Source organism: Mesoplodon densirostris, chromosome 1 (genome assembly GCF_025265405.1).
Source record: "Mesoplodon densirostris isolate mMesDen1 chromosome 1, mMesDen1 primary haplotype, whole genome shotgun sequence".
Classification (NCBI taxonomy): Eukaryota; Metazoa; Chordata; class Mammalia; order Artiodactyla; family Ziphiidae; genus Mesoplodon; species Mesoplodon densirostris.
Genome location: NC_082661.1, coordinates 16,103,897 through 16,118,420, shown reverse-complemented (window position 1 = coordinate 16,118,420; position 14,524 = coordinate 16,103,897). Strand labels below are relative to the sequence as shown.

Sequence of the window (14,524 nt, the reverse complement as noted above, 5' to 3'; positions counted from 1 at the left end):
ACCTTCCAAACTTTCTATTGTATTTTAATTTTGGCTGTCCTATTTTTAATTTTTCTGTTTTCTGAGTGTCCTTTTATATTTTTAAAGAGTATCCAGTACTTGTTTCATGGTTGCAAAACCTTCCCTTATTACTTTGACTATGTTTTCTCTAATTTCCTTTTCTCTGTTTTGGTTTCTGTATTTTATGTCTAATGAACTTTTGCTGTCTATATTTAAGAGGGAGTCATGAAAAAAATTATTGAGTGGGGCTTATTGACTAGCAGGCTTCATTGTAGGGTGATCCATTTGGCTTCAGTGTTGTAGGTTTGCCATTTGGTTGGGAGACCCTGAATGATAGATAGTATCTTTTCTCTTGGACTATTCAATTTTTGCAGATAAGTATCAGGTTTCTGCCTGGGGTTATTCAGTTGGCTATAGTGTTCTGGGAACAGGTAGGCAAAGGAGGCAGCAAAATGATACCATTCGATATATAGATTTTCACTTAATCTCTCCATTTTCAGCTGGGTACCTCACTCCCTCCTTCTATAATCCCTGGGGCCCCAAGTCTGGAAACTCTTTGATTCAATTTCTCAAGAGATTTAACCTCCTGTCAGAGTTGGGTCTGGGTTAGTTTTAGCTGCTTAGGGTGAGGAAGGGTACTGTGGGTCCTTATATTGCCCTCATTCATTCCCCCAGTTTTCATCCTAAAGCCCTATCTTTATCTTCCATGGTAATTCTTGCCTCTGAATCCTGACGCTTTCCTGGGCTCTTCAAGAGAAACAGGCTTGTTCCTTATTATAATTCATCTTTGCAGGCATGTACCAGTTCTCCATTCACTTTCCTCCTTCCAGTGAATTGACTCTTCCAAATACATTGATATCGTTCATCTACTAGTTGGTTATGTTCTCATTTTCTTTGTCATTGTGAGTTTATACCTTTAAAAATTAAAAAACATTTTCTGCCATGTTGGTAGAGTTCAGAGCAGAGGTAAATACGCCTACTTAGTCCACTATGCTTAATAGGAAGTCCTAGCCCATAATTTTATTGAATTAAGTTTCACGAAAGACAAATTTTTGCAATTGACTGCTGTAATCAACTTTTTTTGGTAGCAAGTCTGAATATTTAGGATAAAAAGTTTAGTTTTTAAATTTTATTTCCCAGTTAAAAAAAAAAGTATTAGCCCAGCATAGTAAATTTAGAATCTTTGGATTTATTCCCTTGGATTTACTTATGACAATATGTTTGAAATGTGTTAAGTTGAAAAATTGGCAGGATCAGACTGTACGTGTGTGTTTGCAAGTGTGACAGCAAGAGAAACTGATAGAAGAAAAGAATGAATCCAAGCGAAAGCAGAGTGTTAGATTTTGGTGGTACGGGGAGGGGGGTTTCAGGTCAAAGTCATATCAACATTTTCAAAATGATCAATAATGTTTTAATGAGTACCTAAAGGTGATTTTTATTTATTTATTTATTTTTTTACTGTCTAATCTCACAGACCATTAATGCTCTATCAGTGTCTTAAAAATACTGCCCCAATTGCACTAAGGGTCCCTTTGAATGAATGCATTTCTGGCTCTTGGGGCCAGGCTATCTACAGCTCTCATTACTTTAGCTGCTTTCAGAAGCCTCCTATGAGGCAAATGATGAATAATAACCAGAGTAGAGATCATTCTTCAGTCAAGCAACTGAGAAGGGGCTCCTTTGGTTCATTAGCCCAAATAGGATCTTTTACTTTTTGAATGGCAATCAACAGAGCAGTGGGTCTATCATTTTTCTAGTTCTTTAAAAAAAAAAAAAAAAAAATTTGCATTTCCTTCAATTTGGCAACGTGAAGTCTTAGATTTTTGCCTTTTATAGTACCATTGTTAGATGGTATGAATGGAAATGAAACACACTCCCCCAACTATCTAAAGGTCCTGATATAAGGCTAATTGTTGAGAAAATATACTTATCTTTCCCCTTGGAGCAATTTTAATAGATAATTCCAATCTTAACAGTTTCATCCTACTTCAGTAAAACTGACTTTTCCCCTACTACCTCTTTGGAGTACATTTTCACCTTTCTGCTGGATTTATGACTGCTATTACCAATACTATGAATTATTGTAGTGTCGTGTAGCACAGCTAGGATGCTGACTCTCCTTCTTTGGAAAAAAGATAACATCATGTTGGAGTTTTAAAATTTCTTGATCAAAGAAAATACTGAAACATCAGTCAAGATTCTGGGCAAGCTTTATCACTATTTTGTGCAACCATTGTAAATCATTTAAGTTTTCTGTGTCTACATTTGTAAAATATGTGCCACTCAGCTGTACAAGGAACTCCCAATCTAGTGAGCCTAATAAAAGATAAGCTTATCCAGGGGTAGAAATCATGTTTTATTCATCCTTGTTTTCTCCTGCTTAAATTCATGATAGTTACTCAGTAAATGTTGACTGAAAGGGTTTGAAAGAAAAACAGGATATAGGGCAAGTGCAAATCCTGTGAGATCCTTATGAGAATAATTTTATATAAATTTATTCAGCTTGATTCTAAAGGCAGTGTTGAGAGGAGGTCTGTGGGGCTGCATGTTCTTCAGTGTAACCTAAAGTACTGAGCTGATTATAGTGGTTAGAAGATTAAAAGATATATATTTTTAATGGGCAAACCCTTTGCTTAAATATAGCCTACCATCAGTATGTGGCTGAGCAGTGATCTCTCTTGTTAAAGTGGCTCCTGTGTATTGAGTTACCTTCACACTCAGTGATGGTTTTAAGGGCTTGGCCATCTTCCACATGTCTGAAAGCAACTCTACATTAGATGTGAGAAAGATGTGGCTGACTTTAAACTTTGGTTGGCGTGAGAAGAATGGAGAAGGCAACAGGGCTTGTTCATGCATGGTTAATACTAGAAAGAGTTCCGGATTTTACAGTCATGGAAATTAAAAGGTGCGATCCAGAACAATTTCCTCCTTCTAATTATTTTTCCAAAATGTTCTCCTCTCCTTCTCCCCCATCCCAAGCAGTCTCTAAGGGGCATACTGATATCGAAAAGATGTGAAAAGAAGAAGGAGCTGTCCTAATTTTTAGGTTTGAGATTGACATTTCTGGTACTGATATTTTGGGGGAATTGTGATTTGTTTGTTCCATAAATGAAAATCATGATTTTCCTTTTTCTTTTTTACTTCCGAAGGAGCCACCTCTTTCTGAACCTTTTTTTCCTCCTTAAGTCATTGCCGAGGTGTTTGCAAACCAAGCCAACACTTACATTTTATTCACCAAACTAGAACAAAGCCAACAGAAACAGCCTAGTAAGTAGCGGAAAAAGCACAGACTTGCGTTTAACGCTAGGTTCATTGCTTTCTTCTAACCTGCCTGACAAATCTTTCAACCTTTTTGAGTCTTTCTGTCTTCATCTGCAAAATGGGGTTAATGGAGGATTTCATCTGCAAAGTGGGATAACAGATTAAAAGAGATGACATGGGTACATTATGCCCCAAATATGCATGAGTGGAATCTTAATAATAATATTATGACTGTGTGGTTACAACAAAAACTTTTTCTCCTTTTGCTGTCAGAAATGCTTTTGGTAGATTTCAAATTCTTTTTCATACTGCCTGCTCTTCTTTGGTGGGGATCCAATAATATTGCTGTGACTCGAGTGTACGAGGCTGCAATTTGTGTTCGGCTTCCTTTCTCAAGGGTTCAAACAGCCTGTTTAGTGAAGGCACAAAAGTACAAAGCAAAAATTTCAGCATATGCCATCAAATCTTGGAAAGTCATCTAAAGGAGGAAAGCTTGCTACCGAGGAAGGAAAAACGGCTTTTTTCTGGGCATCATTTCTGCTCTTCTGAAAAAAGCCCCGATGTTGCAATATTTTTCAAGGCAGAATATTGTCCCAGATGGAGGAGGAAACACTGACAAGCAGAAAAGGAGATACCTGGGATTCCGAGGCAGCGTCGGAGAGGGGCGGCGCGCCCGGGGCACAGAACCTCGCAGCTCTTTGTTGGGGGCGGGGAGTCACTATTTCCGCGCAAGAAATGGCTCCCCCTGGATGCGGCCCCTCTGCGGAACCGGCTCCGCGACCCCCGCAGGCCCTAGCCCCCTCATCTCTCCGTTCTTGCGGACCCCACAAAGTGGTCGGAGTGCGGTGCCTTTAAGACTTTTGCCTGCTGCACATGCTCAGCTCTTTGTGTGTTGTTGGAGTTTTTCTCTTTTCAGAAAAAAAGAAATAGGCTGGAGGATGGGACGGAGGAAGCAGGGAGCGCTGGGGGAAAAGTGCTGCACTTTTGTAGCTGTAGACAGCGGACGGGAAGGGCTTATTTTCTGCTGAAGCTGCGAAGCCGGTCCCGATCTGATCTTTCGTCTGGGGGTGGGGGGGCTCACGAGGCGCGCGGTGCGAGCGGGGCCGACTTCCCAGGCACGCCGAGGGGAAGGGCACGGCGGGCTCGCGCGCCACACCTGGCGAGCCGCTCTCCCCTCAGCCGGCAGGCCGGGCTGTGCGGACGCGCGGAAGAGTCCCTGGTCCCTGTAGGGGCGGGGCGAGACCACGCTCAGGGCCTGTGTGGGGAGGAGCGGAGGCATGCGCGAGTGGGGGAGGCGGCCCAGCACCCCGCGGGCTCTAAAGGCAGCACCGGCATCTGGCTAACGTTACCGGAGAGAAAATGTTTTCTGGGGGGCCGCTGGGGGCCGGCCGGGGCGGGCGAGGCTGAACTCCCCTTCCTGAGTCCCCCCTCCCGCGTTGGGTGCGCCCACCTCGGGGCTCCCGTGGCCCCCGCCCTCCCGGGCGCGCCGGGCTGGGAGTGAGGAGGTTGGCGCGAGCCGTGGGCGAGGCGGGGCCGCGCGCTGGGTCCCCCTCCCCCTCCCGCAGGTCCCCTCCGGAGCGCCCCGCGCAGCTTGCATCTCCCGCTCCCCGCCTCCGGCCCGGCCCGGGGCGCCGTGGCGGTGGGCTCGGCCTGCCGCGGACAAGGTCAGGAGACGGAGAGGCGATGCCCGAGTGCGACTGGAGGGAGCCGAGCGGAGGCGACAGCGGCTGGGATCTGTCCCTCCTGACCGGGGAGCGGGACTGGGGCAGGCGCCGGTGAGGAGGAGAAGCGGCGGCGGCAGCGGCGCGGTGTTCTCCTCTCCGGCCAGATTTCCTCTCCGAAGCATCCCTGTTTGGCGCCCGAGAGCGCCTCCCGGCCGGGCAGGGGCGCTGGGAAAGATGGAACCGGGGGACCGGGCCCGCACTGGTTCCCCGCAGCCGGCGGCCCCGGGGCCGTGGAGAGCTAGACCGGCGGGCGGCGGCGGCGGCGGCGGCGGCGGCGGCGGCGCCACCTTCTGGCTGCTGGACGGGAACAGCTGGCTGCTGTGCTATGGCTTCCTCTACCTGGCGCTCTACGCGCAGGTGTCCCAGTCCAAGCTCTGCGAGAGGACCGGCTCCTGCTTCTCGGGCCGATGTGTCAACTCCACCTGCCTCTGCGACCCGGGCTGGGTGGGGGACCAGTGCCAGCACTGCCAGGGCAGGTTCAAGTAAGTGCCTTCGCCGGACCCCGAACCTCAGCCCTGCCCCGCACCCGTCGCGGCCTCCCCCCTTCTCTCGGCCCCGGGTCCCCCGGCTGGGAGCGACCCGCAGCGCCGCGGGAGCGGGGCCCGCGCTGTCCCCCTCCAGCCCTCGCGCCTCGGGGACTTCGGGCCCTGCGTCTCGCACCGACCGCCGTGGACGCGAAGCCTTTCCCGATGGTCCACCTATCCGCAGCGACTCTGGTCCCCTGATCGTCAAAATTTTCACACTCAGTTACGGTGCCAAACACCATTTTGTTAGGACACTATTTTTTAATCAAAAATTATGCACGTAACTCGTGAAATACTTGCGCATTGTGAAGCATTCAAACAATACGGAAGTTTAAAGGTTAAAAGTTCTGGTCTACCAGTACCTCCCTTTTCCCCATCCTACTCCCTTCTCTAGAGGTAAGCACTGCTAACATGTTAGTGTATTTAGTAATAGTGATCATAAGTAGAGTTTATTATGGCCTTACTATGTGCCAGACACTGTTCTGAGCCCATTACGTGGGTTATCTCGTTTGTTTCTCACACCAACTCTGAGTTACTAGAATTACTATACCGGTTTTACAGAGGGAAATCGAGGCAATCCAAATCAGCCAGCCTAACTGTAGAACATTTACTTTAAGCCAATATACTATGTTGAATTTGCGAGGACAGTCTTGAATTGAGAAATACAGGAGTGACTTTGATAAGAGGATGAAATACCTGGGCTTTTTAACGTGGTGGAGATAAAGGATTTTTCTAACTGGTTCTTTGACTATCAGCTGTTGTGTGGGAGCATCACTTCCGTTTTTTTGAAGCTCAAGGCCCTAAGGAGCTTGCTTTATGGCAGTAAAGATACTTTCCCCCATTGGTTGATGTTTATTGCGTTGCTGTCTAATATGAAAAGAAATGGGTGAATGTGGGGGGAGCAGCAGATAAGATAGTTAAGGCCAATAGGGTGTCCATTTGACAGCTTGCACATAACAGTCACTAAGTATGTCAACTTCTTGGTTTTCTAGGTACTTCACATGAAGTTTGCTGGCTGGGTTAGTAGCTCTGAAATTGCACTCTGTAGATTACTTGTTGTCAGGGTGATAGCAAAATCTAAGTGAACTGTCTCTTGGGCTCTAAGGCAAAGGTAGGAATATGGTTCACCTGCTAATGTATTACAGGAAAATTTCCTGGGAGTTTTAAACAGCATATTTTCCTTTTTTTTAAAAAAAACTTGCCAGTTAAGACAGTGCCCCTGAAAACTCATTGTAAAAATGTATTTTTAAAAGTGGGACTTTTTAATTTAAGTAGATCTTACTATTTAAATTAATTGACAGGAAGTTTTTGGAAGTGAAATCTCAGAATGAAGTTTTATGAAATTCATCTGTAGCAATAAGTTAAAATGTTTCCTAGCTTCATAATTTCACAAATTAGCATAGTACTGTAGTTTTATATTTTAAAAAAATTTGGTGGAGGTACTAATTAAAAGTTTAAAAAAGCGTTTCAAGGTCTGCAAAGATATCTTATTGAACTGTGCTTGTTAGCAGTCTTTATAACTTAAATGTTCTTAAACTTTTGCTTTGATCATAACAGCCAGCCTCTTTACCTAGCAAGAGAGGATTTTGAACATATGAACTGGTAGTCAACAATGAAAAAGCCACATCCATTTTTTAATATCCTTTGGTACATAAATAGGAAGATTGCCTGATTCATGTGTAAGTTAGGGACATTGGCCTTTGGGTGGGTGGAATTGCTCCATTTCTCTAAAGAGGACAGAAATTGCTGCAGTCCTGAGAAGCTTCTGTCTATATTTTATGGTAGTGGAATTGCTAATCAGCTAGATCAGCAGCCTGTAACCTCACTAGCAGAGGTTGTCTCAGTTAGTAGGAAAGATCACAGATCAAGTTAAAACCAGCTTAAATAATATAGAGAGATGGTTGGTGTTCGTGAAAGATACATTAGTGAGTAAAAGAGGACTAGTTTTTTTTTTTATACAGATACAGTTAAGTAACAATAGACCCTGGACTAATCATTGAATATTCATTTCCTTGGAAGCTGTTTACTATGATTCATTGTACCCTATTAGTAAGTACTTTTTCATTTCTCTGTGGAATTCTCTTAGCCTAAAGAAAAAATTGGTATTTAATGTTAAAGGGAAGAATCAATTTAGAAGAAAAGATTTCTTCCTGGTAAAGTACATGCTAAGCTAAGAAAGGTTTATTTGAGGATGGTGGCTTGTTTTATCCAGCATTTGAAGTAATAGCATAGTGGGAAAGACTTTAACTGGAAATTCTCACTTCATTAATTATCTTGAAAATCTTTTACTTAACTGAAGGATAGCCACCTAACAAACAGACATCAAAAATAATCAATCTTGGTAAGCAGGTGTCAAAATTAATTGGCTGGTTCCATGGTAACATAGCTTTTTTCCTACTGTAGGGATTTCACTAGGGAATGAGTATCCTTCAAATGCTTCTTTAGAACGGAAGATTGATGGTTAGGGGGAGAAATGCAGAAGCAAATATGGTATCAAAAGTGGTACTTCGGGCCTCCCTGGTGGCGCAGTGGTTGGGAGTCCGCCTGCCGATGCAGGGGATACGGGTTCGTGCCCCGGTCTGGGAGGATCCCATATGCCGCGGAGCGGCTGGGCCCGTGAGCCATGGCCGCTGAGCCTGCGCGTCCGGAGCCTGTGCTCCGCAACGGGAGAGGCCACAACAGTGAGAGGCCCGCATACCGCAAAAAAAAAAAAAAAAAAAGTGGTACTTCAGTTCTCTTAGGATTGATTTCAGTCTTCTGTTTCCATTTGAAAAGAATAAAGCTCTCAGAATTACAAGCCATTCCTCTCATAGGTAAAACAGAACGAACACTGATCTTCAGCTAAAGCTGGACTAAAAGACTTAGGACTGAGAATCAGAGAGGACAGTGCCAATTTGAAATATAATAATCAAGGATATGATATATGCAAATTTGAATTACATTTACTTGGGTAGCTTAGTATAACATTGGAGTAGAAAATGTTTTACTGTAAACTATTTGAATGAATAACATTCTCTATTAGAAGCCAGTTCTTTAGAATTATTTTTGTAGAGTAGTTGAGATTTATGTTTATATAAATTAATAATTTGAGTTCAAACTTGGACATTTTCTTGCTTATGTGACTTAGAAACCTAAGACTTCTAATTTCTCTTAGGTAAACAAAATAGCTGATATTAACGTTATGAGATTGGAAAATAACTCATATTGTGAATATTTTATAAATGTATATTTATTATTAAAACATATTTATCGAATATTTCTCTAAAATCATCTATTAAATATTATTGTGTGTTTAATGTATATAGATATTTTTTAAATCTCTTAAGTCAGTCAAGTATGGATAATGAATTTCACACATTTATAATGGAAGTAGTCTATTTCTATTTTGACAGCAAAATGAAGATATAATATCAGGCGTGAGCTTGCTATTGTAAACAGAAAGTGGCAGGGTTAAATGTGTCAATATTTTCCCTAAGTTATTATTACTATTATTATTATTATTATTTTTGCGGTACGCAGGCCTCTCACTGTTGTGGCCTCTCCTGTTGCGGAGCACAGGCTCCGGACGCACAGGCTCAGCGGCCATGGCTCACGGGCCCAGCCGCTCCACGGCATGTGGGATCTTCCCGGACCGGGGCATGAACCCGTGTCCCCTGCATCGGCAGGTGGACTCTCAACCACTGTGCCACCAGGGAAGCCCCTTAAGTTATTATTATTATTATTATTATTTTTTTTTCTGGTACGCGGGCCTCTCACTGTTGTGGCCTCTCCCGCTGTGGAGCACAGGCTCCGGACGCGCAGGCTCAGCAGCCATGGCTCACGGGCCCAGCCGCTCCGCGGCATGTGGGATCTTCCCGGACCCGGGCATGAACCCGTGTCCCCTGTATCGGCAGGCGGACTCTCAACCACTGCGCCACCAGGGAAACCCCTATTCCCTAAGTTATTATTAAAAAAAAAAAAACAAACAACTCCAACATATGTGTGTATACACACACACACACACATACACACACATGCACATATTTGGAATCCTTTTTAATAATAATAGGGAAGCTATTAGTAACTATAAAGTTAAATTGAATATTCCCTGTCCCCAGGTCTTCTTTATTTCAAACTAAGATTATAATATGTAATTTATATCCATGGGTTCTTTTTACATTATTAAACCATAAAATCACTCAATAGATTTTAAAATAATTTAAATTGAGTGTTTCTAAGATCCTAAATTGATAAATTGCTTGTACTAGCATGGTTTTCAAGACCATGTGTCTACATAATATGGTTCCTTTAGCAGATCAGACTCACCCTTCCTGTTTTCCTGCCCGGGTCTTTTAAAGTTCCTTGAAGGTGTCACATTCCTTTTGGACTCAGGGCATTTCACACATATGCATACATCTCTCGGAACCGTCTTTCCTATGTGGTCTTTGCTTGACTTATTACTAAGCATCCTTTGAATTTTAGCTTATACTAGTGTCTAAAGGAAGCTTTTCTGACTTCTCAGACTATGTGACTTCTCATTATGTACTCTTATAGCACTATTTTTACTTTTTAGCACTTTCATAATGAATTATTTAATTACAATAGTAATTTTTTCTTAAATTATTTTTAAGAGCTTTATTGGGGTATAATTGACATGCAATAAACCGTACAATTTAAAAAGTTTGGACATATGTATGCACCTCTTAAGCTATCACCACAATCAAGATCATAAAAATATCAGTCACACTCAAAAGTTCCATGTGCCCCTTTGTATTCCCTCCCTCTCCTTTCCGCTGCCTCTCCCTGTCCCCAGGCAACTAACTGAGCCTCTTTCCTTCAGTATAGATTTCTAACAAAATGACAAAACTCTTTTTCAAAGTAGTTGTATCTTTTACATTCCCACCAGCAGGGTATGAATGTTCTAGTTAATTTACACCCTCACCAACACTTGGTATGGTCAGTCTTAAATTTTAGCAGTTCTAATAGATGTGTAGTGGTATCTCATTGTGGTTTTATTTTGCATTTCCCTAATGACTAATGAGAGCATCTTATCATGTGTTTACTTGCCATCTGTAGATCTTCTTTGGTGAGGTATCTGTTCATATCTTTTGCACATTTTTAAAATTGTTTTTTCTTATTATTGATTTTTATGAGTTCTTTATATATTCTGGATACTAGTTCCTTATCAGATATATCATTGGCAAATACTTTCTCCCATGTTGGGGCTTGTCTTTTCATTCTCTTAACGGTGATTTCAAAGAACAGAAGTTTTAAGTTTCAATTCCAGTTTATCATTTTTTTCCTTTTATGGATTGTGCTTTAGGCACAATATCTAAGAAGGCTTTGCCTAAACCAAAGATTTTCTTCGATTATTTTTTTTTCCTAGAAGTTTTGTAGTTTTAGATTTTACAATTAGGTTTATAGTCCATTTTGAGTTAATTCCACATCTAGTGAGAGGTATGGATCTCAATTTTTTTTTTTTTTTTGCATATAGATATCCAATTATTCTAGTACCATTTGTTGAAAAAAACTATCCTTTCTCTACTAAAGTGGCTTGGCAACTTTGTTGAAACCAGTTGTTCCTATATTTGTGTGTCTGTTTCTGGACTCTGTTCTACTGATCTATTTGTATGTCAAGATTATTATAGCTTTATAAGTCTTGAATTCAGGGAGTTTAAGTCCTTCAATTTTGTTCTTTTTCAGTTATTTTGGCTACTCTATGTCCTTGGCATTTCCACATGAATTTCAGAATCAGCTTGTCAGTTTCTACAAAAAAGCCTGCTGGGATTTTATTTGGGACTGTATTGAATCTATACATCAGTCTGGGGGACAGTTGACACCTTATCGATATTGAGTTTTCTCACCCGTGAACATGGTGTATCTCTCCATTTATTTAGGTCTTCTTTAATCTCTCAAAAATATTTAAAAGTTTTCAGTGAACAGGTCTTACAACTCTTCTGTCAGATTTTCCCCTAAGTATTTAATATATTTTGCTGCTATTGTAAATTATATTTACGTGTGTGTGTGTGTGTGTGTGTGTGTGTGTATAAAATATGGAAATACAACTGATTTTTGTATTCGGTCTTGTATCCTTCAATTTTGCTAACCTCACTTATTAGTTGTAGTAGTAGTAGTTTTTGTAGAATCCTTATGATTTTCTACATAGATGATTATGTTGTCCTCAAGTAAAAATACTATAAATTAGTATTTTTAATTAAAAAATACTATTATTTTTTATAGTATTTATAGTATTTTTTATTTATATATGTTATATATTTTTTATATATTTTTAAATTTATACTATTATAGTATTTTATAGTATAGTATTTTTAATAAAAAATACTATAAAAAAGAAAAAAATACTTTTCTCTGCAATCTGGATGCCTTTCATTTCTTTTTCTTGCCTTATTTCACTGGCTAGAACCTCCATTACAGTGATGTATACAGGTGATAAGAGTGGTTGGCTGTGTCTTGTTTTTTGATTTAAAGGAAAAATATTCAGTCTTTAACCATTAAGTATGATGTTATATGTAAGATTTCTAAAAGCTTTCTGATTTTCTGTTTCTGTCAGTTATTGAGAGGGGGTATTGACATCTTCAATTATAATTTTGTAATTATCTATTTCTCTGCAGTCGCATCTGTTTTTGCTTCATGTATTTTGAAGCTCTGTTACTAGGTGCATGAAATTTTTTATTATATCCTGTTGGTAAATTGATCCTTTTTTCATTATGGAATGACTAGTTCTTGAAAAGACTATCTTCTTTTCATTGATGTTTTTGCCCCTTTGTTGAAAATCAGGTGGACGTCTCTCTCTCTGTATCTATTTCTTGATTCTGTTCTGTTCTATTGATTCATGTGTCTGTCCTTTGGGAAATGCATTTCTTTTGACTACTGGATCTTTATAGTAAGTCTTTTTCCTTTTTAAATTTATTTTTGGCCATGTTGGGTCTTTGTTTCTGCGTGAGGGCTTTCTCTAGTTGTGTCGAGTGGTTGCCTGTTCGTTGTGGTGTGCGGGCTTCTCATTGCGGTGGCTTCTCTTGTTGTGGGGCATGGACTCTAGGTGTGTGGGCTTTAGTAGTTGTGGCACATGAGCTCAATAGTTGTGGCTCGCGGGCTCTAGAGTGCAGGCTCAGTAGTTGTGGCACAGGGGGTTAGTTGCTTCGTGGCATGTGGGATCTTCCTGGACCAAGGCTTGAACCCGTGTCCCCTGCATTGGCAGGCAGGTTCTTAATCACTGTACCACCAGGAAAGTCCCTTTATAGTAAGACTTAAAATTAGATAGTGAGATTCCTCCAACTCTGCTTCTATTTTTGAAAATTCATTTGGTTTTTCTAGATCATTTACTTTTCCACATAAATTTTAGAATCAGTTTGTCAATTTCTTAAAAAAAAAGCTGGGATTTTGATTGAGATTGTGTTGATTCAAGAGATAATTTTGGGAAGAATTGACATCTAGACAATATTGAATTTTCTAGTCCATCAACATGATATATTTCTTCATTTATTTAGGTTTTCATTGATTTCTTTTTTCAGATACAGATACTGCATATATTTTGTTAGGTTTATACCTAAATAGTTTATATTCTTTGATGCCATTGTAATTGATAGTTTCCTTTAATTTCAGTTTCTAATTGTGCTTTTTCATTATGTAGAAATGCAGTTGATTTTTGTATATTGACCTTGTATTCTGCAGTGTTGCTAAATGCAGTTTCAGTAGCTTTTTTTTTTTTTGTAGATTCATTTGGGGCTTTCTATACAGACGATCGTAGCATCTGTTTTACTTCTTCCTTTCCCATTATATGCCCTTATTTTTCTTCTTGTTCTGTTGTACTCGCTAGGACCTTCAGCCTGATGTTGAATATGAGTACAAGAGTGGATATCCTTGCCTTGTTTCTAATCTTAGATGGAAAACATTCAGTCTTTAAACATGAAGTATCATGTTAGTTGCAGGCCTTTTTAAAATAAATGCCCTTTATTAGGTTCAAGAAGTTCCCTACTATTCCTAATTTTGAGAGTTGAGATAATGGAAGAATGTATATTGGTCTCTGCCCCTGGTTCCTGGCATAGAGTTCCTAAAACCGTTATAATTTCCTAAGTGATAAGAGCACTAGAAGCATCTCTTGTTCTAATGTTCATCTTTTACTTTTGTTCCTAACACAGGGCTGCTGAAACCCTTGTAATTTCCCCGGTGATAGTAGTAGCTCCTGAATGGCTTCTGGATGAGGGCTAGTTACCAGAAAGGCCAAGTCATGGTTTGAAGGTTGGAATCTTCAGCCCTGGGCCCCGTTCTGTTGAGAAGGGAGAATGGCTGAAAGTAGAGATACGATCAATCATGCCTACATGATAAAGCCTCCATAAAATCCCCAAAGTTTGGGGTTCAGAGAGCTTCTAGTGAACACACGAAGGTGCTGGGAGAGTGATGCACCTTAACAGGGCAGGGAAACACTGAACTTCTTTGCCCATGTATTAGCCTATATAGCTCTTCTATCTGGCTGTTCCTGTATTATATCCTTTTATAATAAACTAGTGATCTAGTAAATAAAATGTTTGTCTGAGTTCTGTGAGCCTCTCTAGCAAATTAATTAAACCCAAGGAAGGGGTCCTTGGATCCTCCAGTCTGTGGCCAGTTGGTCAGAAGCATAGGTGGTATCTGGGCTTGCAACTGGTTTCTGAAGTGGGTCAGGGTTCAGTGGGGGGGCAGTCTTGTGGGACTGAAACCTTAACCTGTGGAATCTGATGCTGTTTCCTGTTAGGTAGTGTCAGAATTGAGTTGAATTCATGGACACTCTGCTGTTGCCTGTGAATTCCTTGGTGGTGGGGAAAAACCTCCATACATTTGGTGACCGGAAGCAAAGGTTGTGTGAATAGTAAAGGAGACTTATGGGGAAGAAGCACACAGTAGAGAAGAACTGGATTTTTTCCTACACAGGAGGAAAAAAGCTGAGACTTTTTCCATTTACAGTCATGTATGGATGTTGAATTTTGTCATGTTTCTTCTGTATCTATTGAGACAGTCGTTTGGTTTTTCTTCTTTTGT

General features: G+C 40.9%; 1 protein-coding gene across 1 annotated transcript in view; it reads left to right on the top strand.

Moving 5' to 3' along the window:
- The first annotated feature begins 4,573 nt into the window (after nucleotides 1-4,573).
- The window catches only part of ATRNL1 (attractin like 1), a 730,282-nt gene continuing 720,331 nt past the window's right edge, over nucleotides 4,574-14,524 (top strand). The window contains exon 1 of the mRNA XM_060100355.1: nucleotides 4,574-5,467. Within this exon, the coding sequence (XP_059956338.1) occupies nucleotides 5,160-5,467 (308 nt within the window). The 5' untranslated portion in view covers nucleotides 4,574-5,159. The remainder of the gene's footprint in view (nucleotides 5,468-14,524) is intronic.